General features: G+C 52.5%; 11 protein-coding genes across 11 annotated transcripts; 5 read left to right on the forward strand and 6 right to left on the reverse strand.

Moving 5' to 3' along the window:
- Positions 1-774: 774 nt before the first annotated feature.
- Positions 775-2,013, reverse strand: J4E79_001272 (uncharacterized protein; the record flags this gene model as incomplete). Its single annotated transcript, XM_049350182.1, has 1 exon — positions 775-2,013. The coding sequence occupies one exon, from the start codon at positions 2,011-2,013 to the stop codon at positions 775-777; it is 1,239 nt and encodes a 412-aa protein (XP_049215341.1).
- Positions 2,014-2,787: 774 nt separating this feature from the next.
- Positions 2,788-3,412, reverse strand: J4E79_001273 (uncharacterized protein; the record flags this gene model as incomplete). The annotated part of the gene is made up of 2 exons (XM_049350183.1): positions 2,788-2,889; positions 3,044-3,412. 2 exons carry the CDS (start codon positions 3,410-3,412, stop codon positions 2,788-2,790), a joined length of 471 nt encoding a protein of 156 aa, XP_049215342.1.
- A 285-nt stretch (positions 3,413-3,697) lies between these two features.
- J4E79_001274 (uncharacterized protein) lies at positions 3,698-4,413 on the reverse strand (the record flags this gene model as incomplete). Its single annotated transcript, XM_049350184.1, has 2 exons — positions 3,698-4,224; positions 4,329-4,413. 2 exons carry the CDS (start codon positions 4,411-4,413, stop codon positions 3,698-3,700), a joined length of 612 nt encoding a protein of 203 aa, XP_049215343.1.
- A 188-nt stretch (positions 4,414-4,601) lies between these two features.
- J4E79_001275 (uncharacterized protein) lies at positions 4,602-5,671 on the reverse strand (the record flags this gene model as incomplete). Its single annotated transcript, XM_049350185.1, has 2 exons — positions 4,602-5,149; positions 5,203-5,671. The coding sequence occupies 2 exons, from the start codon at positions 5,669-5,671 to the stop codon at positions 4,602-4,604; spliced, it is 1,017 nt and encodes a 338-aa protein (XP_049215344.1).
- Positions 5,672-6,079: 408 nt separating this feature from the next.
- Positions 6,080-7,452, reverse strand: J4E79_001276 (uncharacterized protein; the record flags this gene model as incomplete). The annotated part of the gene is made up of 2 exons (XM_049350186.1): positions 6,080-6,729; positions 6,777-7,452. 2 exons carry the CDS (start codon positions 7,450-7,452, stop codon positions 6,080-6,082), a joined length of 1,326 nt encoding a protein of 441 aa, XP_049215345.1.
- A 493-nt stretch (positions 7,453-7,945) lies between these two features.
- On the forward strand, positions 7,946-10,213 carry J4E79_001277 (uncharacterized protein; the record flags this gene model as incomplete). The annotated part of the gene is made up of 1 exon (XM_049350187.1): positions 7,946-10,213. The coding sequence occupies one exon, from the start codon at positions 7,946-7,948 to the stop codon at positions 10,211-10,213; it is 2,268 nt and encodes a 755-aa protein (XP_049215346.1).
- A 1,218-nt stretch (positions 10,214-11,431) lies between these two features.
- On the forward strand, positions 11,432-13,246 carry J4E79_001278 (uncharacterized protein; the record flags this gene model as incomplete). The annotated part of the gene is made up of 1 exon (XM_049350188.1): positions 11,432-13,246. The coding sequence occupies one exon, from the start codon at positions 11,432-11,434 to the stop codon at positions 13,244-13,246; it is 1,815 nt and encodes a 604-aa protein (XP_049215347.1).
- Positions 13,247-16,794: 3,548 nt separating this feature from the next.
- Positions 16,795-18,656, forward strand: J4E79_001279 (uncharacterized protein; the record flags this gene model as incomplete). Its single annotated transcript, XM_049350189.1, has 4 exons — positions 16,795-17,112; positions 17,171-17,520; positions 17,574-18,301; positions 18,349-18,656. The coding sequence occupies 4 exons, from the start codon at positions 16,795-16,797 to the stop codon at positions 18,654-18,656; spliced, it is 1,704 nt and encodes a 567-aa protein (XP_049215348.1).
- A 537-nt stretch (positions 18,657-19,193) lies between these two features.
- Positions 19,194-21,380, forward strand: J4E79_001280 (uncharacterized protein; the record flags this gene model as incomplete). Its single annotated transcript, XM_049350190.1, has 1 exon — positions 19,194-21,380. One exon carries the CDS (start codon positions 19,194-19,196, stop codon positions 21,378-21,380), a length of 2,187 nt encoding a protein of 728 aa, XP_049215349.1.
- Positions 21,381-21,449: 69 nt separating this feature from the next.
- On the reverse strand, positions 21,450-22,509 carry J4E79_001281 (uncharacterized protein; the record flags this gene model as incomplete). Its single annotated transcript, XM_049350191.1, has 2 exons — positions 21,450-22,392; positions 22,448-22,509. The coding sequence occupies 2 exons, from the start codon at positions 22,507-22,509 to the stop codon at positions 21,450-21,452; spliced, it is 1,005 nt and encodes a 334-aa protein (XP_049215350.1).
- Positions 22,510-23,111: 602 nt separating this feature from the next.
- On the forward strand, positions 23,112-25,056 carry J4E79_001282 (uncharacterized protein; the record flags this gene model as incomplete). Its single annotated transcript, XM_049350192.1, has 3 exons — positions 23,112-23,243; positions 23,305-24,053; positions 24,102-25,056. The coding sequence occupies 3 exons, from the start codon at positions 23,112-23,114 to the stop codon at positions 25,054-25,056; spliced, it is 1,836 nt and encodes a 611-aa protein (XP_049215351.1).
- Between the last annotated feature and the right edge of the window lie 765 nt (positions 25,057-25,821).

A 25,821-nucleotide genomic window follows, 5' to 3' on the forward strand; every position in this document is an offset into this window, starting at 1 on the left:
CAACCATGGTCATTCAGGCAGTCGTGCCCTAGCGATTCGATTACCTAGCATCCGCAAGGCAGGTGCTTGTCAGCAAGCGCCCAAATCTCTCAACACAACGTGGGCCAGCCATGGCATGGCGCTTATCGTCGATGAGACCAACATGATTGATGCACCAGGCTTTGGCCAACGCCTGGTAAAACGCACCTCTATTACTGCAGGCCATCCGCGAAGGTCCAGTAAGATCACTCATTGGACTCTGCTAAATGAGTGCTCACGACCCCTGGATCGGGTCGCACACCATCGGAACAAATGCAACGTTCTGTTGGGACACCATAGGGATCGCGGTAATGCCACCTCTGGAAGCCGAGTAGCGCGGAAATATGGAAGTAAAGCACGGCAGATGATGAGCTTGAACAGGCGTCAAAGCAGAAAGTCAACGCTGAAGTTACGCAAACACAGGCTCGTATGAGAGTTAAGAGGGTACCAGCGACAGCGCATGTAAATACGATGATCGTTATCAAGGCCCGTGGTTCCTTGAGACAGTGTTGCTTGGTTTATTCCTGCTCTCTATCTAAACATGAGGACAGCAAGCGTTAGCATTAGCACCACGGCGTGAGCATGTCATCAACCAGTACACCACGCAAGCATTCGCCTGAAACGGGGAAAGTTTCTCGACACTCAGTTCGGAAGTGACACGAAGTCAAAATCGCAGCATGCTGGTTCTACTTTGCAGCCGATCTTCAAATTATATACATCAGATTCGCCATTAGCAGTCATCAACAGCTCCCTCCCTCATTTCATAGAGATGGGAAGGCCTGGATGAGCTGGAGTAGCTGGGCTCTCGTTCATTTGCTCGAGACCATAGTTGATCGCCGCGGCGATATCCTGATTGTTCTTCTCCAGGAACATGAAGTGCCCATTGCCCTTGATACCAATGTCGGCAAGTTTGATCCACTGGTAGTTGGTGAGGCCCATCTGCTTGAAGTACTCGATGAAGCAGTGGTCGTACGTGATGTGCGGGCTGGCCTCGCCTGTGATCATGATGTAGGGCACTTTGCCGAGTTGGGTGAGCTTGTGAACGGTGCCAGTCTGCAGAATGCAGGAGCGCTTGGCAGGGTCATCTGGGCCGACCTCAGTTGTAGCAATGGTCGAGCAGTTCGTTACTGGCGGATCAAATTGCAGCGGTGTGTATGTGAGGCCACAAGGCCGCGCCGCAGTACGACCGACCCCAGCAACAGTCGTGTTCCCGATCAGAGAAGTATGTGGGATGTTGCCAGGCTCGATGTTGATGTTGGCGCGCAGCAGGTCAGGGCATGCGTCCGACCAGATAGCCGTGTACGTACAGCCAGCTGAGTGGCAGATGGTGTATGACTGGCCGATCGTGCTGAGGAGCTGACATCCAGATGTGCGCATAGTGTTTTCCACGTTTACGTTCGATGAAGAGATGGGAACGTTGGCGGCAGTGAAGGCATCAAAAGCTGGATCTCCACGAGATCCGTTTCCGGGCCATTGTGTATGTAGGTTTGCTTGTGGGTACTGGTCGAAGTTTTCCGGAGCTGTAAAGCCCTGCTCATTGATTGTGTCTGTAGATCCAAGGCGTAAAGGGTACTTGGAGAGGAGCTGCTGGCCACTTCGGCCGTTGGCAGCGATATCAACAATGTAGACCTGGTAGCCTTGATCAAGGTAGTAGGAAGCCCAACCCTTGCGATTATCTGGCGTATTCAGCCATTCTGCGCCTGAGTTGACACCCGCGGAGACGAAGACCATCGGGTAAGGCTTGTTGACTTTACTGGCGGGAGTCAGCTTTTCGACATAAAGCTGGTCGCTCCACATCTGCTGGCCTGGAATGCCGGAATCGACGTAGCTGCCACCGATGTAGAAGAAGTCTCGTTGGTATGCTGATTCCTGGCTGCTACATTCTGGGCGTATGCCATTGACACCAGTGCAGTCTGTTGATGGGTGATCTTGTGCCGAAGTTTGAAAGGGCAATGCGCCTAGCAACAGACCCGAGAGAATGGTACGTGAATGCATGATTAGGTAAAGACGGTGATGGAAGAAACGAATGGACCACGAGCAGTGATAAAGGAGTGAATACGGATGATTCTTGCAGGGATTGCGCGGTCAGGCCGGCAGCCTGCATCTGCTCTCAATTTGAAGAAGGCTCTCATTCCGGCAGGCCGCGGCATTAGCCCCAATCGCGCAGACGAGATATGTAATCGGTTCAAATTCCGTTATGCGACTTCTTCGAGATTCTTTCCGTTTGCTTTTGCAGGCTCGGGAGAAGAGCGGAAATTAGTCACCATAAATGGCTTAGCGGAGCGGCTGCATCCTGCCTTCCCAATCACCCAGACCCCGGCAGCGGGGAACCTCGACATTCTCTTATCACTAGCGGTCCGCACTCCTCTGCAGTGTCTGGACAGCCCTACGAGCTCAATGTGTCTCACAGAGGAAAGCAGCTGCACCAGGGCACGGCGGCGTCCTTCAGCAGCTCAGCGCAATGCGAAGAATGCACCACTTTGACACCATGACATCAATCCCTCGGAGACGGGCACATAGAAGCTCATATATTGAGAAAGTTATCGTGCGCTAAGATCTGGGCTTTCGCAAGATCTAACGTTCATCAAGTTTCAGTCTTTGGCGTATACTTCAGTGTACTCAGCCTTCATTCGCAATCTATGCCTAACCCAGATCTCTCGTGTTCCCACTTCACCCTGCAAGCCTGTTCATCAAATACTGTCTCTTTCTGTACGCTGACCATCTCCAGAGAAGTCACTTCCTCATACTCTACGGCAAATCCCGCCTGCCTCAGATGGCATTGCCGACCACATCTGTCCGGACAACCTCTGTGAGGTCGTATTCGACGTGGACAGAGATACACTTGCTCAGTTCGTGGAACAACGCACCACTCTTCAGTCTTGTTCACGGGAAGGATCTCGGGATGCATCAAGCCGATGCTTGCAAAATCGCGGACTTTAGGATTTGTTGTTTGAACTTTAACGGCGGTGAGGTACTTCTAGCTACATGTCAGTATCAAGCGTACAGAAAAATAGAAAATCAGTACCTTTGCTTCAATCCACTCATACAGCTTCTTGATCTGAAAGTACAGCGCTTCAGCTTGCAAGTGATTGTACAAGTCATAGTCGAAGCCGTTCATCACGCTGTAAAACAGCGGGAATACCTCAGGACGACGCATATAGCGGAGGAGGTGCTCGAAAAGGTCAGGATCGGCATCCAGGAAGTACGAGCCGTCTAATTCGGGTGTCCAAGAGTAGCAGACGGAGAACTGGCGTTGGAAAAGGCCTGACTCTTCCTCCAGAGTGTTGCGCGCAACTTTGAACTTGCGGCCTCCTATGTCAAGGACAAGGTTCTTCGGATAACTTGTATCGGCACTCGGAGTCGCTGTATCGGTGGAAGTCTGATCGTGACTCATTCTTGCGATCGTCTATTAGGGTAGGAGCTAGTGAAGCTGCCGTTATAAGCTGGCGGCTTAGATACGAAAGGTTTGCTTTCAAGGTCGATTAGTGTTTTACTGTCCATTGTCTACACTATGCTGACGAAAGGTAGAATTAGGAAGATTCGTTGTGACTAGAATACAAATGCCGAAACGAAGGCTGCTGCGGTACCTGTCAAGCCGAGAAGATGGCGTGACATGTGAAGGCAAGATTTCCGGAGGCGCACAATCCAAGATCCTCATGATGAGTAGCTTATTTGCGCTTTACCACAGTCGCCTTCCATAATAGTCATAAGCTTCAGCAGGTGCCTTACACAAAGCCAGATGCTGCTGCAGCCTTTGCTCGACTACCCGCCGCTCGTTCTTTTCCCGCGACAAGGCCTGCTGAAGCTCTTCATGAGATCTCCTCCCATGCTTGAGACGATCTTCCAAAGTCTTCTTCTCGTTCTTTGTATGGTCGACCGATTTCCTTAGCTCCCGAGCAAGCTCGACCTGCCTAGCGTACTCCTCCTTCCACTTGCGGCTTTCCTCTTTGAGCATGTCGATCTTTTCAGCTTGTCTTTCGAGGGTGTCCTTTTCGGCTCGCACCTCCGACTTGCGAGTGAGCACTTCGATCTTCTGAGCTTGCTCTCTGATGGTACGCTTGAGTTGTATCATAGAGGCAGTGTCGTTTCGGAGGGACGTAAGTTCGTTGGTGAGTTGCGACATCTCTGCCGCTTCTTCTTGGTGACGTTGTTGCATTTTTGCTGTAGCCGTTGCAAAGCCTTCGATCTTACGCTTCTTGGGAGGAGCTAGTTATTGGTCAGTCAACTATCAAAAACGGAGGAACTGAGTGTGCAGGAGAGTTTTCTTCCGCTGTTAAATTTGTGTGGCCTCTAGCCTACAGGATGCTTACGCTGCTTATCAATGGGTGGTGTTCTCTCCAGGCCTGACCATAACTCTTGATTGGTCTTCCGGAGTGAGCGACATGGCCGATTCATTTTGGCGGATTGGTTAGTCTTGTCGCAACGTGGATGAAGAAGGTAGTCGCTGTAGTCTGGCTAATGGAAATTGGCCTGGAACGTGCGACACGCTAGATAGACGAGGTGAAGGTGAGTGTGCGCGACCCCCGATTGCCCACACGCCATTTGGATGTACAACAAACGAATGATGAAAGTCTTAAGCAGAACTAAACTTGACCCTGAACATACAGCTTTCGCCCCCGCTCGATGAGCTCTTCCAAACGAGCCTCACCAATCTCCCCGCCATCTTGGGCACCTTGTTCAGCGCCACTATACCTCCACCCATACTGCGTCTTGACCCACGCCACATCCCACGAACTCGGCCTGGACCACATAGGAATCATCTCATATCCGAGATCATGATTCGTACTGTCCCTGTAACGCGCTACTGGGCACTCCGCCTGGTTGCCATTCAGACAATTCTCATTACCCATGATGTAGCTGTGGTAGTGCATGATGCTATTCGCATCGTACGGTGAATCGGGGTTCAGTGTCCAGCCATCCTCGGATTTCCCGTACAGAACAGTATCGGTGTAGGAGCGGCCGCTGAAGTTGTATCTATCAGCAATTGTGACGTCGTTGCACAGCTCGTCGGTCGTCGTGCTTGGGTCGGATTCACGCGCGCGTGCGAGGGCGGTGCGGTAGTCGGTGAGCTTTGTGCAGTCGTAATGGATGTACCTATCACGGTCTGAGCGTTGCTGCTCGTGCATCATTCCTTTTGTTTGTCAATCTTGTAACATCCGAGATCGCGGGAAATGTCCAACGTACCCATGACATGTCCAAGTTCGTGTGCTACAGTTGTGACGCTGGCCTCTACGTCTATCCACATGTTCAGATCCCAAGGCTTTCCCGGCGTATCACCCATGCCCACAGTGGATGCGGCCGCGGCTTTGCCCACGCCATCGTCCTTCCAGATGGCGACTGTCTTGTATGGTACAGCCATATTCCATTTGCTCTCAGCTGGACTGTTGACATCTATGCAGTACCTTGGGTTCTGTGAGAAGTCAACATACTCCGAGAAGATGATCTTGTGGTTTGTACCCGGCGACGGTCCGCCGCCGAGAGCTGTCATCCAAACTCTGATAGCTGCTTCTAGTTTCTCAACATTTGCTTTGCGATGTTCTTCTGTCGGAAAGCAGTACGGTATCAACGTAATGCCCTTGATGTAGAGCTCCGTCCACTTCTTGGGGCCTCCACTGCCTTCGTGACCCCAGAGAGATGTAGCGCCAGATTGCATCCCATCATAGGTTGGAGTTTCGGTGTCGTTAGACGGAGGTAGGATAGCGCATGGACCTGAGAAGATAGGGGATATTGGGGGAATAGACGCCGCTATCGCCTGAATGGCAGCCGCCGCAAAGACCGGGAGGTATCTCATGATGATACTAGAAACAGTTGATAAGAGCAAAGGAATGTTGGGAATAGGGAGTGTAAGGGAGTATTTAAGATAAGTGCAGATGCCATAATGTACTCGTGATCACAAGGGGCAATCCGACTGCAACGCGCATCGGCCAATTACGCATTTGAGTCACAAGGCTCATTCTGGTGAAAGAGCATTGCTACTGGAAAACACTCGCCGGACGCTCAAGCCTCGAATGCACGGCCTTTGTGGCGCCCCGGATTTTTTCGGACTATTTGAGCAACTGCATCAAATAGCAGCACTGGCAACATCTCTGGCAGCCTTCTCTTCCTCTACCAGCTTCGCCCGTTGACGATCCAACATCCTTAGAACCTTGGGATCTTCGCCAGTCACCTTACCTCGCTCGATGTATGGATTTCGATCAAAGTCTTCATCTGAGGCTTCCTCATTCTCATCTTGTATGCCCGCATTCTCGACTGAGTCGATATGGGGTCCTTGGTATGGGTAATTGGTGCGGACCCAGCGGACGTCGCCTGGACTCGGCTTTTCAGCATCTTCGATGTACGCTATTCCTTGCGATTTATCTCCAGGCACCTTCCACCTCCTCAATGGGCATTCTTCCGGGTGGTCTCCCTCGGCGCACTTTTCGTTGGCATGCTGGAAGCTGCTATACGACATAATAGAGTCCACGTCGTACTCGGTATCAGCTTTCATCCACCAGTACTGGGCAGGGCTACCATAAGCCACGGACATGGTATAGTGGACAGCGGGGAACTGAAACTTCTTGGAGTAGTCTGCGAACAGACATAGCTGGTGGTCCTTGAATTGCGGGAGAGCCTTTCGGGCCCGAGCGAGCGCGTCCGAGTAGCCTTTCAACTTTTTGCAATCGAACTCAACGTGTTTGTCGCGGTCTGTGCGCTGGTGTTCGTGACCCATGCCTTGAACTGTCAGTAATGATCATGATATTTGTTTGTTTGAGACATACCGAGCACGTGACCAATCTCGTGCGCGACGACCAGGGCAGCCGTCTCTGGGCCGATTGACAAGCGGAGTTTCCAGGGTTTGCCTCTATCAGCCGCGCTGCCAGCCCCCATAGTCGCGTAAGCTCCGTTGGTCATCTTCTCTGACAGACTGATCACCAACGTTGTAGTCGGCAACGAAGGGTTCCACTGTTGTTTGTTTTCGGGGTTCGGATCATAGCACAAGTGATGCTTGGACGCCTTGTAGTCATACCATTCGTTGAATTGAAGATCATGCCCGTTGTCTCTACCACGCTCTCCGCCTAGAGCAGCTTTCCAGAGGGCTACAGCTGCTTCGACGCGCTCAAGTAGCCTGGCACGGTCCGTCTCAGAATAGAAGCAGTAAGCAACCAATGATCTACCTGGGGAAACGATGTCGGTCCATTTCTGTGGACCGCCCCAATTGATATAGTTGAACAGTGAAGCACCGCCATACTGGGTTAAATCCTGACCGTTTGTGGTATCTGCGGTATCCGTGATATCCGTAGCATGAGCGGCCAGTTGAGCTTCGACTTGCTCATCAGTAATGGGTGGAATGATGCAAGATTGATCTGGCAGGCTCGAAAACTGGTCCAGCTTGGGGACTACCGCAGCGAGCGCGCCGCAAACCAGCAAGGAGACCACGGGAATACTGCAGAGCATGGCTGTGATTGTCGGGGTGCTGCTTTCAGTGAGTCCGAGTTCCAGAAGTATCAGATAAGAGAAGAGGATACCAGAGATTCGCAGCTTGTAATGATGGAAGGTATGACCGGCTAGCTCGGCTTGGCGCAACAACGGGGCTTGGGGTCGCCGTCGATGCAGCAACTGTGGAAGTGAATGCTAGCCCGTAGTCGCGATATTGGCATCACTGCTACACGACCGAATGCATCTTACCACTCGCAAGGTTCGTTGGCCTCCAGTTCCGACAGATGCGGAGCGTATGGCGGCGGACTTTCGGGGGTCCTAGTGAAGGTGAGACCGCTGCCTTGCGATCCCGAGCCAGATGTTATAATCTTGCCGCCTGGATAGATCTGCATTCACTGAGACGCAAAAAAGGAACAGCGCTAGCGATATTGTGGCCTGCCACTCAACAACAACAGCCCAAACCTTCCCCACAAATCAAAGCCGCAATCGTTGCGCCCACGACTCAGCCAAGATGGCGCACTCTCCTACCAATTCAGGACTCAAGAACATGCGCGACTTCTTCACGCGCAGCGAAAAGGAAAAGATCCCTCCTGAGCTCAAACACGCACTGTCGCTACTGCAATTACCCAACTTGGACAGTCTCGAAGAGCGCTTCCTCGCGACCGCTGCGTTCCTAGAGCCATGGGCTGTGTTCCGCGATTCGATATTCTTGCGTCAACCGGAGGCGGTACCACGTGCAACGGCGATAGCCAGAGAGGAGGGAGAGGACGGTGTGTCTCGCACAGACCTGTTGTGGTTTTATACACGATTCGACGAAGGTGTACACCGTTATGACCCACGCGCCGACAAGCACAGCGCGGAGTACACATCGGACTCCAGCGTGCATGGAGTAATCGACAAGAGTGATTGGACTGTGGAGGCGTACGAGAAACACCTCTTCGCCTGGTTGCTGCAGGTATTCAAGGTCGGCAAGTCGCGCAATCCGTGGAACATTGACTACTTCGAGCTCCGCAACATCTGCACAGCCTGGGAAATAGTCTTTGTGCCGATCGTCAATGCTGTTCGCGCTTCCTACAGTGTCAAAGGCCGACGACACTACGGTCGCCTCGCGCTTTACATCGAAGAGCGGTGCCCATCTGGTCTCGCTTTTCCCAAGGACAACGTCTTGGTACCTGGAGGAAGCCTGATGTCGCCCACGCCGTACCGCATAATCTCCTTGCCGAAGAAGGCCGTCAGTGATGAAGGCGCAACATTCCACAAACGTGTTGGTGGTGCTGGAGTGTTCACGCGAAAGCAGTACGACGAGGCCGAGAAGGAGCTTCGCGATGTGTACCCTCAGTATGGCGGTTTGGTTGAACGGCCCAAGTTCAAACATAAGATGGAGGAGTGGTTGAATGAACAGCGAGCCCGAGCAGAACGCAGGAAGGCCGCAGAGAAGACGGGCGAAGCGAGGGCCTTCCAGCCCCAGGTGATAAAGCGTGACGGTAGCCGAAGCTCAGGAAAGAGCAGCTCTCCCGATAAGGACCGCAGCAGACAAGACCAGGATGGCAGCGAGAGCCCAATCAGACGGTACTCAGATAGCATCCGCCGCTCGCTGTCTCGAGGCATATCCAGAATGGCGTCGAAGGAGGAGCCGAAGAGTCCGCTGCATGGTGTAACACGACAGATCCATCTACCTGATGAAACACCAGCTTATCGCCCTTCCGAGCCCTCGTCAACCGAGAGGCATGTGAGTGGCGCCTCAACAGATACCACTATCATCACACCATGGCCCCGTCCTGATACAGTGCGCAAGCCATCTGACCAGAGTGTCTACACGTCAACCCATAACTCAGACACTCTCATCCTTCCCGATAGCCATCAGCGCATGCAAATGTGCGACGACACGGACGAATTGATATATTCGCCCATGGGCCAGTTGAGTGCTATACCACAGCCACTGCACCACAAGTACCAGCCTGAGATGCGGGTCGCGCCAACGATCGAGAAGGGAAGAGCACACCCGGATGCACGGGTTCCAAGCTACGAGGGCAGTGGTTGGGACGACGAGATCTCGTTGACAAAGCTCAAAACTGTACGCGAGGACACTGCGAGAGATCTGCAACGCGTTCAGCCCTCAAAGCCAGTCACGAGGCTTCCTGTGCCTATTAAGCCAACTGCATATACCGGCGATCTGCGTATCGCGTCAAACGACATCCATCGCAAGGCGACACCAAACCCTCTTGCGTGGCCGGGTACTTCTCCGCCCAAAGCAGTACCATGGCCCGGAATGGAGCATACCGTTCCGTCCGTGTCATCCAGAAGCCCCGAGCGATGGAACAGTACACGTGGGCTTGCCAACAGCGCTCGTCCTCAACGGCTATTGCGCGATGAGTCTGATCGCAGCGTTACGCGCATCGTTTCGAAAGAAAATATTCGCTCCGTGCTCAAGGGTAACTCTCGTGATAGCTCAGCAGAAGATCTAACTCTGCCGCCTCCCGTACCGATGCTCCCAGGGCAGAATAGAACGATGAGTCCTGCTGGCGCTAGGTTGCAGACGTACAACACAAATCTATTCCCGCGTCGAGAAGAACGCAAAGGAACTCCAGTCGGTGGGTGGGTTGGTGCGGACAAGAGCAGAGGTGCACATGGCGGTCCTTTTGAGCTAGATATGCTTGATGGGGCGAATTCTGGCCAGGGTGTTCAGAGCAGGACTGCAGGAGGCGATACACGATACCATGAGGGATACCATGGCAGGCATGAGCCTGACGACCGTCGGAGTCTCGAGAAATGGATCTGAGGTTGCGTTGCGACTAAAAAGCCGTGCGATAGGAACATTTGGCCTGCTCCAGCTGTCGCCCCGGTCAGCCTTTCGCATCATTGAACAGGGTTGCACTGCCGCCCTCACGTCGAGACACAGGCCACATTTTCGGTCAAGGGTTGCTTCCCGGTGGTGGACGATGCTGGGCTTGGCAGACACGCGTAAGGGTGCTGAGCATGGACAATAGAAAATAGAAGAAGGAAAATACAACGTGAAAAGCGAACACTCAGGGTGTATTTTGATATGGTGACCTGACTCTCGGCCTGAGAAGAGCGACAAGCGGAGGTTTGACGACGTGAAGTGCTGCCCGCCCCCTGTGACGCGAGAATGCCACGCTAGCACGCACCAGCCTTTCCAAGGTTAGCGGCAGCAACACGTCACCGACAGCTGTGGCAGCATCATGGGCAGTCTTTGGACATGTCGCGAGACAGTGGCCAGTATAGAACAAATTTGCAATCCATGCTTGCGTGTGGATATCATTCACGATCGTCCTCGATCTCAGCTTTATGTTGTGATCGCTTTCCCCGCATCTACCACCGCGGCATTGCACTCTGCTATCTTGCTTCGTGATACATGATCCTCTTAGTCCAACAATGCGCGAGCTCGCAGCATAGGCGATGACCATCCGACTTGACCGGCGCAACACCAATGTGCGTCAAGACGTAGTGGTTATGCCCGGAAACGAGTGGGCTGGTCGTGAACTGTATTTTCCGCCACCAGCGCAACCTCCATCTGCACCATCTCTTTCCTGCCGACGAAACGGCTGCATACTGAATATGAGCTGGACTGGGGTTAATGGCGATGGCATGTCTTTGGCCTACCATGAGAGCGCAATAACCGGGCTGAAGTGCGCGGGCCAAGGGTGGGCTGCCTGCAAGCCGGCCTCGGATCTTGGGGGCGCCGCTCGCTACCTCACCCAACTTTCACGTCGTGCCACATCAATACTTTGTTTTAGCATCCGCATGCTGCATCGAGCAGTCATCAACCAGCGACTTTGAGCACGACTGGGGCTCTCTCTCTCTCTCAGACATGTCGTCCTTGTTTGTTGAATTACCAGCCGAACTGGCTCAGCACATCACGGCGCTCCTTCCACATGTTGATCTCCTCAACTTGAGCCTGACATGTAAAGAACTTCAGAAGCACGCGGAATCGTCACTCTACCGAGAATACATACAGCCTCACGGGAAATCGCTTTCCATGTTCATCGACCGCATCCTTGCAAGGCCCGATATTGCGGAAAAATATGTCAGGAAGATAAAGCTGGGTTTCTGGGACTCTAAGTTCGCCGGACCCCGTCCAGAGATCATATCCGAAGAATTGTACGACGCGTATACGAAAGCTGCAAAGGCCGCAAATGTCATCGACATCATCGTCCCATATGAAGCCGCGGAAGTTACCTCAAAGGGAGCTTTGGTTTCAAATTGGCGTGAGCGAGATTGGTACACAGAGCTTCTCATGAAGAAAAGCCAGGGTGCTGGGTGGCCTCCTTATGATCTCATGTTCTGCCAGGTTCTGCGTGCTGGGCATGAAGATGCACTGGTCGCACTCGTTCTGGCCCTTCTCCCAAATCTTCGAGTACTTGAGCTGCACACCGTTCTCATGAACCCAGACCAAATCATACTACCTTGGCGTTTGCCTAAGCATGGATTCAAAAAGCTAGTCAGGCTTACCGCCGCCAATGATAGGGCTATACCATGGTCTGCGTCCTTTTTAAACCAGATAATGGACAACACTTCGCTCCAAACCCTAGAGTTGGCCAGAGGGAGCTGTTGGTATCAAGCTGGAGGAGACCTCCTCGAATCGCCGCCAATTGCTCTACCTCTTGGTCTCGGGGCGCTCACTGCTCTTCATCTTCCGAATTGCGCTTTCACGTGCGTGGAGATGCAAAAGCTCCTCTCAGCGTCCCCTCGTTTAAAGCGGCTATACTTTTCATACGGATTAGCTATGGGCCCTTACAACTTCACAGCAGGCGAGCTTATCACCATGCTTGACTCATTCAAAAACACCCTGGAAGACTTGTATCTGGACATCGTACCCAGTTGGATGACTCCGCAAGAAGAAGATAGTGACTCCAGCCATCTAATCGAATCGCTAAGACACTTCACTGCCTTGAGGCGACTGGATACAAATGTGGACGTGTGGAGGATGTTGGACGTTGGGGCCATCTTGCACAAGTATCAGCCCGGTATGAACATGAACTACGAGTGCAAGATATTGGAGCAAGATCGTTGGTGCTGGCGGCTACCTCCAGTTCTGGAGTTTTTGTCACTCCATCCCACCCATCGCGAAACGACGCCTGATAGCCATCAACTTCGCGATTTGGTATCATCTCAAAGGCAGGCCCTACCTGAGCTGAAAGCTTTGGTCATCGCCATTCACGACGAAGGTTTCAGGGACCTAATGAAGATGGAGTTTTACTCGTACATGGAGGACTACCAAGCAACTATGGAAAATGAGACAGACATGGGAGCCCCATCTGGTACCGACGACGAGTCGTACATGGACAGTGAGTCTGATACGGACGATCGATCGAGCATGGACAATCAGTCGTCTGATTCGGTCGACCAACCGGGCGTTGGTAATCAGTTTGGTTCGGATGATCAACCGGGCATGGTCGCTCAGTCTAATTCAAACGATCAATCGAACATGAGCGACTGGTCGAGTGTGAACGGTCTCGATGAAGATGACCGGATTAACATCAAAGTTGGGAGTGCTGCAGAGGCATCTGGGCCCATCAAAACCACATTTCATGGCTGGCGTCCAAGCAGTGAAATGCCTCGTATACATTGGGAGGGACACGCATATGTACTGAAGCCAGGCGAGAGACCCTGTTCTGAAGCAGACAACTCACAACCAAGAATCGATCGGTGGTTGCGTGAGTTGACAGGGGTCAGCACTTACCTAGCATCAGAAGGCGATCCAGACTTGGTTTACTCATCATCTAGTGAAGAAGACTTTGGACACGGGTACATGTTGGATGCCGAGTGGGAAGATCTTGTAGAGACTCTGTAAGGCATAATCAGATATCGCATGACGATCGGTGTTCCGCTACAAATGATGCGCTTGTTGCGAAATGTGCGGAATTCCGTGCACACGACATATGTTGTAACTATACATGTCCTCGTTGCGAAACTAATCCAATCGCATGCATCAACATGATGGCAGACATGACAAATGCGACGCTATTTGTAGGATAAAATCACCAAGACTCAGCTGTCGCAGCCCGGTTCAGAAGTTGTGGAAACGCTATACCTAGTTGGGTTACGGTGGAATGAACTACCGTCATCGATTTACCGCAATCAGCCTATCCAGCGTCGCTCACTCAGTTTGGCGTCTCACAATCGTCTGGCCGACATTTTTTCATCTGGATATTGCGTTTGATGCGGATGCGCCTCCTGTCAGACTAAATTAGGTGGACGGGACGGGGCGTTCTCATCTTGCGGATCAACAACCGCCGTCACCGCTGGTTCTCTGCCAGCTGCTATCTCATCGCGCAGTATCAACATGGGTAGTCTACTTTCCTCGAAGGTCGCGGATGACTGGAAGAGCGATGCGCGATGCGCCATGGAGGATTCAAGATTCTGCGTTATATGTGGTGGTCCTTTCGATGTCGAAGGCGATGTTTACAATATTGACCCAAAAGACATGCGGTTCCAGGTAAACTATCTGTTCTCAAACAAGCGTTACAGACTGCTGACATTTCGCGCATTCTAGTGGTTATACAGCCTTCGTCTTCTTGGTAGCATCGAAGATGTAGCTGAACATACGGTAGCTAGCGAAGGATCGACGTAAGAAGCGGCTCTCATCTATCTTCACGCGCTAAAGTCCGGACAAGGCCGACCAACGTATCTGAGATACCAGGCATCTTCCTCTCCGAGATTGCGTCCTTCAACATGGCTGGATCGGGCTACTTTCGAATTGTTGGCGACGCTGGCCAAGATGATATCTGGCTCGACGCTTTGTGTTATGCACCGGATTACCGAACCTTGTTTCCGTTACATGAATCGTGTATTGCGATCAGTTGTCGAGCCATCGACCACTTCGACTCCAGAAGGAAGGATACTGTGCCGACATCTGCTCTTAAACTGCTGTATCGACTGTTGAGTGCGCGTTTCATTCGACGAAAATGCCGTATAGACGAGCCACTCGAGACATCAAACGACATTTTCGATCTTTGTTCTTCTTCATGCGATTATGGACCTAGGAGCGCATTGGCTCTGAGCAGGCTAGAATGGTGGGGCGCAAAGTATGATGTAGGTAACCACAATATGTTCTTCAAGCTCGCCATTAATGATTCACAGAAGTTCTACACCGATCCCATCGAAGTGGGAGATATCGCCTCTTTCGTACATAAAGTATTGCAGACTTCGCCGCGTCGTAGAGACGAATCCAAGTGTACGCCAAAAGCAACGCGCGAACCCCAAAGATTGGAGCGCCTGCCGACGGAATTATTGGATGTGGTGTGCAGCTACCTTCCAATACAGTCTGTCATAGCACTACATTGTACCTCAAAGATGCTGGCTCTGCAGATACCACTCGATTCCGCTTTCTGGCGAGACAGCCTCCGGGACGGAAGTCTACATCCGCATGTTTGGGATCTGGACACCAAGTGGATCGAGCAGCATCTTACCACTCCACATGCAGCACATGTGGACCCTACTGCTTGCTGGGACTGGAAGTTTGCCGCGAAGCTTCTTGCGAAGAAACGCTTTCGGGTCAGTGGATGTGACGAGCGTCTACTTGACGTGCCTGACGGACTTTGGAACAGGTGTAGGATATGGGCTACTATCGAGGAAGCGTTAGGAGAGCAAGAAAGAGAACGGTCGGAGAACTAGCGGGCTAGGTTCAAAGGCGTAGTCATAAGACTGTCCGGAACCCAAGCAATCGCGATATCAAGCGGCTCCTGACCGTCAAACAGTCCCAAGGAAATGACGCCTGCTCGTGGGGAAAGGTTTGCATAGATGTGCACCTTCTACGACTTCTTCCAACACAGTCACCGATTATCGCAACGAACGCTCAAGAAATTTGACTGCCTTTGCGTTCAGGGCTGCGCTAGCGAGGCGACAAATCTAGGCCAACTTTCGGCAAACTGCCCGTAGAAGTCGCAAGATGCACTGGTCACAAACAAGTACGCGGCCCGTTCACGTAGCGCTCTCGTCAACGGTTCGACATCTTTTTGCGGAACTGAATGGATCATATACGCAGTACGAGACCGTTCGTACGGCGAAGTAGCAAGCCACTCTTGGTACTCTTCGGTCACGAACTCCTTGTAGGCTGTTTCCACAACTACTGTGACCTCTGGTCCCGGAGTCGCAAGCTCAGTACTGACTGCTGTGCCAGGATTATGAATGATCTTGGCCTAGTCAGCTTGGGTAACTCTCACCCGTCCAGGATGGATAATTAAAGACTTGCCATTCTCTCCTCTGCGACGCCGGCAAGTACATGCGCTCTGCGATCAACGGTGTCGAGGTAGCGTTTGACTTCCTCCGAGTACAGATTCACTGTTTCATCAAGGAAGATGCCGTCCACTCTATCCCCGCTGTTCTCTCGACCTCTTCCATCATACGACTCGATATCATCAAGGATGTCTTGAACAGGCCGTTTGCAATAGGTTGTGCGCACGTAGCCCAGGGTGGTGACGGTCGGCAATGCATTTAGCCGCGGTATCTCCCGGAGATAATCCTCATTCGGCCACCACGGTGCAGCACCCGGTCCGCTGTTTGGATTGATGATTACCAAAAACTGAACATCCGGAGCCGCGGCGATGCTGAGAGACGTCAGTAAAGCTTCGTGTTAGCGGCGAAGGAAACACTACGCTGTATAGAGAGGACTCCATGCACCCGGATGTGGGTAAATGTACAGCGGAAGAAGTATCTTTGAACGGAGATCTTGCGACATTGCAACGTGAAAGGGGTAGATGTGTGAAGAGGAAGAGGTGGCATCCCGAATCTTAATGAAGAGCTGACTAACCACAAATAGCAACCCGCAATGCACTACCTCTCTTACAAAACATATGTCTGTTGAATTACTGCGATAACGATGCGCGCCACTCAGTTCCGCGGGTGGACGATTCTTGAACGTGAATCGTGATTACAGACCAAACCTTGGACAACAACGCACATTGGACGTCGGAAGCCGCCCATGGGAAGATCTTCTTTTCGCATGCCGTGTTGGGGGACCTCACAAGCTCCCGACGTCGGCATCCGACTAACAGGGTCGTCTTACACAAGCACTTATACGAAAGAAAAAAATCAAATGGGTCTAGAGCTCACATTAACGTTAGGTTACCTACTTTGCATGTTTCTATGTTAATGTAGGCTGCAGATCGCTTCCGCCGAAACCTTCGGCGGAAGCATGTGCCAAGCGCTCGCCCTCCATTCGTCCTCCGACGAACATCTACTCAGCCAAAGAAATCGGAGCTTTGCTCGAAGAACCGAATCATGTATTCGTCCGTACATCAGTATATGTGTGGCGCTTCTGCTACTCTCCTTTACCGCTGCAAATTGTCCCCTTAACACTCCCGCCAACATCGTCCTTAGTTTCGACTCCAGATGCACACGATGAACGAGCACAACTTCCACACCTCGATCGCATTCGATGCAACAGCACAATCGGCTGGTGGCGTCATGAAACCAGAAAACATCGCTGAGGAGAAGGTTCAGCAGCAGAACGACCAAGGCATCGAGGAAGATGTCAAATCTGAACAAGACGAGAAGCCCGATGATATCAAAGAAGAATACCCGAGTGGCATGCTGCTGGTGCCCATATTGATTGCAATACTCTGCGCAGTCTTTCTTACAGCCCTGGATATGACAATTCTTGGAACAGCCATTCCTAAGATTACAGACGAATTTGGAGGCCTTAACATGGTTTCGTGGGTGAGCTTTTACACTCTGGCTCGGGCTACTCGAGTGTTTGAATACTGACATGTCTTAGTATGGCTCCGCGTACTTCATGACGTTCGGCGGTTTCCAGTCCATGTCTGGCAAGTTCTACCGCTACTTCCCACTCAAGTGGTCCTTCCTAGGTGCCATCTTCATCTTTGAGATGGGAAGCTTGATCTGCGCCGTCGCTCCAGATTCTATAACTTTCGTCGTTGGTCGCGCAATCGCTGGTGTCGGCTCCGCCGGTGTAGTGACGGGGGCTTTCACTATGGCAGCATTCGCGGCAGAGCCTAAACGGCGACCAGCTCTGATGGGCATTGTCGGTGCTGTGTATGGTCTTTCTAGCGTTGTCGGTCCACTTTTGGGAGGAGTCTTCGCAGATACAGTGAGCTGGCGATGGTGGTATGTCCATGTTTTCTCATAACTGTTCCTCTCACATGCTAATCATGATACAGCTTCTACATCAACCTTCCTATCGGCGGCGCCTCTGCAGCACTGATCCTGTTCACTTACAAGACTCCACCACAAGCCGTTATCATCCAGGCCACTTGGAAGGAAAAGTTCTTGCAAATGGATCCTCTCGGCATTGCTCTCGTCATGGGCGGCATCATTACGTACATCTTAGCATTCGAAAATGGCGGCCAAAAGCGACCCTGGAACAGCAGCTACGTCATCGGCCTGTTGGTAGGCTTCGTCGTTATCGCAATTACCTTCATTACATGGGAGATCTTCAATGGCGAGCGTTCGATGCTTCCACCCCGGCTTCTCCGCGAGCGAACACTATGGCAGCCATCTGCCTTCATCTTCTTCTTCTCATCATCATATCTTGTCTTGCTGTACTACCTACCCCTCTATTTTCAGAGCGTCGACAACCGCAGCGCAATTAATTCGGGTGTGCTGAACCTTCCACTGGTCCTCGCGATGGTTTTGGGTAGCATCGTCAGTGGCGGCGTTGTCTCAAAGACAGGCTATGCTGCACCATTCATGATCGGCGGTGCCTTTCTAGCGACTATCGCTACCGGTCTAATGTATACATTCGACATTGGTACTGGGCTGGGCAAATGGATTGGCTATCAGGCCTTTTACGGTATCGCAGTCGGGTTAGGCTTCCAGATGGCCATCAATACTGGTCAGGCCAATGCAAAGGCAGAGGACATGTCCTCAGCGACGGCAACGATTTTTTGTATGCAAATCAGCTCTTTTTATGTGGAGTTAACTAACACATCGCAGTTTTCCAAACCATCGGCGGTGCGTTCTCGTTGACTGCGGCTCAGTCTGGATTCGTCAATCGCATGATCAACACGCTTGCGAGTACAGCACCGAACGTGAACCCGCTGGCAGTAGTTGGATCTGGTGCGACCCAACTTCGGGACAATTTTGCTGCGGAAGACATAGCAGGCATAGTGGTCGCATACATGGCGGGCATCAAGGTCGCGCTCGCTATTGCGACAGCTTTGGCTGGCGCAGCTGCCGTGGTTGCCGCATTGGTACCTTTCAAGAAGCTGAACATGGAAAAGGTGCAGGCTGGAGCTGCGTAGATCACACGCGCTCTATCTTGGTAGTGCTACACGACAGATTGCCCGCACTTGCGACCAATGCGACGCTATTGCTAGAGTCGTGCTTGAGATACGTAGATTGTACCTAGAGGGAAGTTTCATTTTTGGCGACACTCGGACACCTGGGCATGCATCGGCTTGACACGCTTGAGGCATGTGTGTTGTCTAATCTTGTAATGGCAGAGGGAACCATAGAATTGTGATCCAAACGCGGCCGCTTTCTGGCGGAACCAAAGAGAGTCCGTTGCGCATCGACTCCATGATGTGGTGGCTGGCTGGTGGCCTTGCTGATGCCTGAAGGATGTGTTCGGCGGAGTACCTTCCGCCGACGTCTCGGTGATTGCCCTCACTCTTCCCCTTTCGCCCCTAAGTTACTAACTTCTCCCTATGTCACCATCATCGCATCTGTTTATGATACGATGCCAGCAACAAGTTCACTAGACCCAAGCGTGCCACACGTTTGGTCGCTTTGCTCGAGAGGAGGCACCGTGCCCTCAACTCAGGCTACTGTCACCAGCCATGGAAGGCTCACCGGGATCATCCGTCAATGACGCCGACACCACCAACTTCGAGCCTCACAGCAAACGGCGCAAACTTCGGAAAGGAACAACAAGCTGCTGGCATTGCAAGAAGCGGAAGGTCAGATGCACATTCGATGCGACGTCTGACACCATATGTGTCGCATGTCGCCGTCGGAAGGTGCCATGCGTTCTCCAAAATGAGCCGGAAGAGGAATTCCTTGGACGCAACGATAGCAGTCAAGAAGTGTCACTGCTGCATCCTAGTAGAGGCTCAAACAATATCGCCAATCCTCCTGATATTCCATATGAGCAGCTTCTCCAACGCTTGCAAAGGGCAGAAGCATTGCTTGCGCGATCGGAACATCCAGGAGACGACGCCACAATCAGCCATGTGCAACTTCCAACCCCTAGCTCAGCCGCACTGACACCGGAACAACCTCTTCTACAAACTGAAGACGGCGAGAGTATATCGTCCGCCCTACGTCGAGCGTATCCACCGCAACAAGATCTGGAGCTCTTGTGCAAGACCGATCGCAACGCAACCTTGTACAGCTACCAATGTCTCACGACATCCATCGACCACTCACAAAACGAATCATTGGACATTGCCGACGATCTGGCTACAATTCCTGACAGTTCGCGTACACCTCCGGTTCTGATCGCAAGGCATATGCTCATCCTCGCCCTCATGCTACAGTACTTTCGGTGCAACAAGGGCGACTGCATCTCGGGGGATCCAGGCGTCCTTGCCACTCGCTTGGTGGAAACAGTCGTTCGTATGGTCGTCACCAAAGACCATCTAATAGGCTGCATCGAAGGACTAGAATGTATCGTTTACGAAGCCACCTTCCAATCTAACGCCGGCAACCTTCGACGAGCTTGGATCGCTTTCAGAAGAGCCATGGTGTTTGCGCAGCTGATGAGACTGGATACGTCTAACCCTCCGCCAGTCAAGTATCTGGAGAGCAAGCACAGGGTGGATCCTAAGTTCCTTTGGTTTCGGATTGTTCATATGGACAGCTATCTTAGCCTGATGCTTGGCCTACCTCATGGGGGCCAAAAGATGAGCGTGGAGAACTCCAGTCCTGGGACCAGTGTAAGCTGCCAGATCGATCGAGCACATACGCTCATTGCGGCTGGTATCGTTGACCGCAACCGAGGAGATCCACACCAGAATATCGAGGCTACCCGTAAAATAGACCGCGACCTCCAGAACGTCGCGGCATTAGTTCCAGACAAATACTGGCTCGCGCCCAGTTTCACTGGTCTCCAGCCAAATGCGAAAGAAACTTTTGAGGAACTAATGCGGCTTCGAAGTCAGATCTACCAGTACAACCTGCTTCATCTTCTCCATCTGCCTTTCCTCATACGCTGCGCCACAGGATCTGACTTCCACATGTATGCCAAGATCACCTGCATCAACGCGGCCCGAGAGATTCTCACAAGATTCGTCGCGTTCCACAACTTCCGGCCAATCTCCACCCAATCGTGTCATACAGCCGACTTCTTCGCGCTAATGGCGGGTATGACAATACTGATCGCGCACATAGACAGCAGGCGCTGGAAGGATCAAAGTTTTCTAGTTCACCAGCGACCTGGTGATCGCGCGATGGTGGAGCAACTTGTCGAAAAGCTGGAACTCGTCGAGACACAGACGAACGATCCACTCACGGGCAAGAGCGCTGAACAACTTCGCAACCTGCTGCTGATCGAAAGTGACGCCGCGCGTGGATTCAGTCACAGCAGCGAGAGCACAGTGAATCGGCTTGAAGAGGGCTGCGGCGAACAGTTTCAGCTCTCGATTCCATATTTTGGCATCATCAAGATTGGTGCGAACGGCATCACCAAGCAATGGCCAGGTTCCCAGACTTCTACTGCGGCAATGCTTGATGTGCCCTCTTCTTTGAACCCAGTGGGTGTCGATGACAACATCTCTCCCTTCGGTCAGGATATTAACGGCAATCCGTCATCCAACCTGCTGGTACCAGAGCCTGGCACGCAGCACCCTCAGTCGATGCAGCCATCGCTAGCACTTTCTGATGATATCTTCGACACGTCGCATTATTATCCAGGGTGGGCTGCCGGAACGGACGATTGGGCGCTTCAAGGTGTAGACGCAGCATTTTTTGAGTCACTGATGGGAGGAGTCGGAAATTGGGATGATACAATACTAGGGAATAGTTAGACTCGGTAATAGTATTAAGCTGTGCTTCTGGGTATACATCGTCTAGATTCTGGGTTCCCAACAGATGAACTAGTCGTGTTGCGCCTTGTCCAACAACTCCTTCAATATCTTTGCCGTGCTCCTCATACCCTGCAACGCGTTCTCATCCGGCCCTTGCCCTGGTGTCCACGTCGCATGTGCAAAGTCAATCATCTTGACTTCGGCCAGCTTGGGCACAGTCTCCTCGTCGTCCTCATCCTCGTCTTCGGGATGCGCGGAACGTAGCTTCTGCTTGGTGTTTGCGTACTCGTCTACATCACCCTCATAAACCAATAGTATGCTTGCGCTGTACATCCTGCTCTCTTTGCTTTCGAAGACCTCTTGAATGTCCTTGACCTCACCCAAAAAGTAAGCGAGCACTTCCCTCGCCCGGTCAAGCTCTGCTTCTGACTTGGCGCCGGGAAAGATGTAGTCTGTGAAGCCCTCGCTGACATCCTCGGCGCTAAATTTGCGTCCATACATCTTGTTGTACACCCAGTAGCCTCCCTCCTTATCCGTCTCAACATACTCCTTGAGATCTTCCGGAACCTCAGGTACCTCAGCTCCCTTGTATGTGCGCATGCCTGCTATCCGGAAACCCAGGCTGCCGCTTGTAGTCTCTTTGCTCACAGCATCTAGCCGCGCTCTCTTTTCCGGCTTTGCAGCCTCGTCCCACAACTGCGCGCCAAGCTTCAGATCCAGAACATTCGGCTTCTTGAAGCCGTGTGTAATGTTCTCTAGTACTATGTGAAGATCGGTCGCGAGCTTCTTGCCATGCAGGCGCTCGATTGAACCATCGGCCGTTTGTATGGTGCCGCTTTCGACGGACTCGGTAGCGGCGGTCTGGTCGGCTGAGAGGGAGAGCTGGCCCATGAAGGTGGGGAGATGGCGCGCGAGGTCTGGATGGTCGGCGAGGGATTCGTAGAAGTCAATTTCAGCGAGGGTGCATGGTTTTACTACTACGCCGCCGGATGGGTCGCTGAGCACGCCGTCGCTGGTGTTGTGTTAGTCTGGTACACGAGGCTGACAGGCAGCCAGTGGAGACTTACTGGCCAGCAGCAGCACTACCATATGCTACGAGTTTCGACGCGTCATATTGTTTGGAGGCCATGTTTCTTGGTCTGTATGGAGGGTTTGGTCGGGATATCAGTGTGATTGTACTCGTGGTTAGTGTTTAGGTGGAAGATACATGGCGGGCTGGCCCCACGGGTGTTTCAGGGTCCTCCGTCACGAGTCAGCCAATGCTGTCATCACCAAATTCATTATTCGTGTGCTTGATATCATCTAGTAGCATGAGTGTACATCTTCTACACGACTCTATTGCCGGGCAGGATCTGGAATTATATTGCAGATATGATCTCGCTCAGCTCTCGTAGCAGCAGGCCCGAGGAAATGTAGCATGCGTCGCAACAAAACAAGTCGGCATCTCACCGTGGTGCTGCCCGCGTCCATCAAATCGTTGGCGATGCACTCACCGTATGAGGCGTTTGCATGAACGAAAAGTTTGAATTAGGAAGCTACGGCCGCCAGTATGAGGTAGTCGCGCTCTCTCACCCCCAGGGCTAACGCACTCACCCGCGAAGCATCGTTTGCCGCTGCCTCACTAGCGCGCCGACTTCGTATGCTCATCCTCTCTACATCACCCTCTATAACCCCAAGGCTTTTTCAGTCCGCTTCTAATATTCCCAATCCTCAATACAGAGAGTAGCAAACATGGCAACCGCAATGACAGCACCTACTGTTGGCGCAGGACCTCCCAATGGAGCCTCCACCAACATCACTGCCACTTCTCAAGTCACCAGCACTGTGCTGGACCACACAGATGGGGCAGAGATCCGTCGTCAAGTACATTTACCAGTCCCCAGTCTCGCGGTAAGCTTTTCAGATCAACTAATCGTTCTTCAAGGTGGAGTTCTACTTTTCCGATGAAAATCTCCCTACCGACAAACACATGTTACAGTGCTGTGGTGGGCGTGAGAACATCCCCGTCTCCGTCAGTCGCATCTGTGGTTTTCAAAAGATGCGAAAATACAAGCCCAAGTCCCTAGTTTCTGCGGCTCTTCGACTGAGCGCCTTCTTGGAAGTCTCTGCTGACGGAAAGACCATCAAGCGCAAGGTTCCCCTAACCGGGAAGTGCATTCTGGATCCAGATTACTTCGATGCCGACGACGATAAGGACATCGCCTATGCCCCAGGATCACGGAAGGCCAAAGCTCAGCAGCCCGCCCAGTACCCAGTACCACTACTCCCTCAGGCCAAGATCAAGCACCCTGAAGGAGTGTCCAAGAACATGCTGAAGGCTACCAGGTTTGAAAAGGCGTACATGGAGCCTACTCTCACTCCTGACGAAGCCGCCGAGGAAGAGGAAATGTACGCTCCAGATAAGTCGTTCGTTGAGCGCATCGAGATTGCCATCCAGCGCTTCAAGCAAAAGCGTCGCATGCATGAGATGTACGCACATGTCTTCAACAAGCTCATGCGCTTTGGTGGAGTAGAGTCCGGTCCTCGCCAGTACCAAGGAATCTCCAAGCACGACATGAAGGACATGGGTGCTGAGGAGATTGCGAGGGCCCTCGCCATCCACAACGTACCCTGGGACCGGTCCGATGAGAAGCGGTGGGTTGTTGACTTTGTAGGTGTCTGCAAAGCTTTCCTGTAAGCCCACCACCCCAACCTTGCCTGACGCGATGTTGACTATGACAGATCATCTTGGTACCCTGCCCACTACGGCTATGCTTCGCACGCCATCAACAACGCTTGTCAAGTGCCCCGCTCTTTCTTCAGATATCTTCGCTTTCACCGTGTCTGCCCCGAGTTCGACGAACAGCTTGCCACTGCGCTCCAAATCTGTGACCAGGCCGAGCGGGAGCTTCCCAAGGTCAACTCCGTAGGTCTTGCCCTACCCGGAGACTTCAACAAGTCCGCTAGCGTTGTCTTCGGTGGCGCTCAGGCCGACATATATACTGGCGACAAGTCGTGGGCTGAGGACCTCAAGAAGGAAGGCCTGACTGTTTCCGAGATCGGTATCCGGAAGGAAGAGGCCAGGGTCAAGTTCGGTACTGGCATCGCGGTTCTGGGCTCGGATGCGCAGTACGATATGTTCGAGTCTGGAGATCTGCAGGTTCTCAGCAAAGAGACTGCCTATCTTGAGGTCACCGCCGTCCAGCTCCCTGACGACGACACGAAGTCCGCATATGCAGAGCAGAGCAAGCTCTTCAAACATAAGCTCGGCCAGCTTGAACCTCTCGGCAAGCTCCTGTGCAAGACCTGGTACACGGATGACTGTGATGAGTGGGACCTACCCAAGGACAACAGCAAGTATCCCAACGGCAAGCCGCGCAAAGCTGGCGACGGCAAAGAGTACGAATTCTGGATCGAGGAAGACATCATCAAGGACTGTTTCGTGGGTCTGAAGATGGACGCCAACATCATGCACCTCACCGGCGGCATGACCATTCTCGACGACATCAAGGAGACCATGTGCAGCTTCTATACCTGGATCCCGAACGAGCTCTGGATGGAGCGGAAGCCCAAGGAAGTGCGCTGGTTGAAGAAGGGCATGGGTCTCGATGATGACGAGGACGAGGCTGAGATTGATGGCTCGAACAAGGAGAGTGCGGATAAGATCGCTTCCGACGACGAGTTTGACGATGAGTAGACGGGTAGGCGAAGGCAAGCCGATAAATTCTCGTGGAGATGATGTGATGAAACGGTAGTTCGAGATACTTTGGTCGGGTCTTGTACCCAGCTGCTTAGGGTGATTCAAGGTTTGGCTCGAAAACTAAGATCTCAAGGGGGAAATTCACGATGTTTCTCCAGTTTTGCCAAGGTTCCCTCATAATACGTAATCTATCGTGAAATCGGTGACAAGATACAGTGCATCTCAATAAACTTAGGCTACACGCCTAGAACTTTCTCGATCCTAAACAAGTGGCGTTCATCGCGAAAGGTAGTGCATTCTGCGTTTGCGCAGGCCACAGGGACGCGCCTGTCCCCATGTTTGGCGTGCCTGCGCCACACCTGGACGCCTCAGTTTCACAAGAACGTACTCGCTGGCCTTTAGCCAGGACAACACCACAACACAGAAACCAGGCACGTAGCCCAAGGCCGAACGATCCGCCGATAATATCGCGCAACGAAGAAATGCCACGGCTCACGTTTGCATCGGGATATTACTTGGCCGCGACGACTATACACCACAAAGACACTTGGACGACGCCTCAACACCACGCCGTAGGGTCTGGTAAGACGCGAAGTCCCGGCGTGCGGCTACTTCGGCGAGCGGCCTCATTGCCAACACCTTGGCAGCGACACACGCCATGACTTTCGTTGGTTTGCCAAGGCCACGCCGGCGGATCAGGTGGTAATTCCTGACGCGTGTGCTTGCTCCCGGGCCTTTCGTTCGAGGGTGCAACCGTGAAAG

The sequence above is a fragment of the Alternaria viburni genome (assembly GCF_023758015.1).
Source record: "Alternaria viburni strain BMP 2772 chromosome Unknown scaffold_2, whole genome shotgun sequence".
Classification (NCBI taxonomy): Eukaryota; Fungi; Ascomycota; class Dothideomycetes; order Pleosporales; family Pleosporaceae; genus Alternaria; species Alternaria viburni.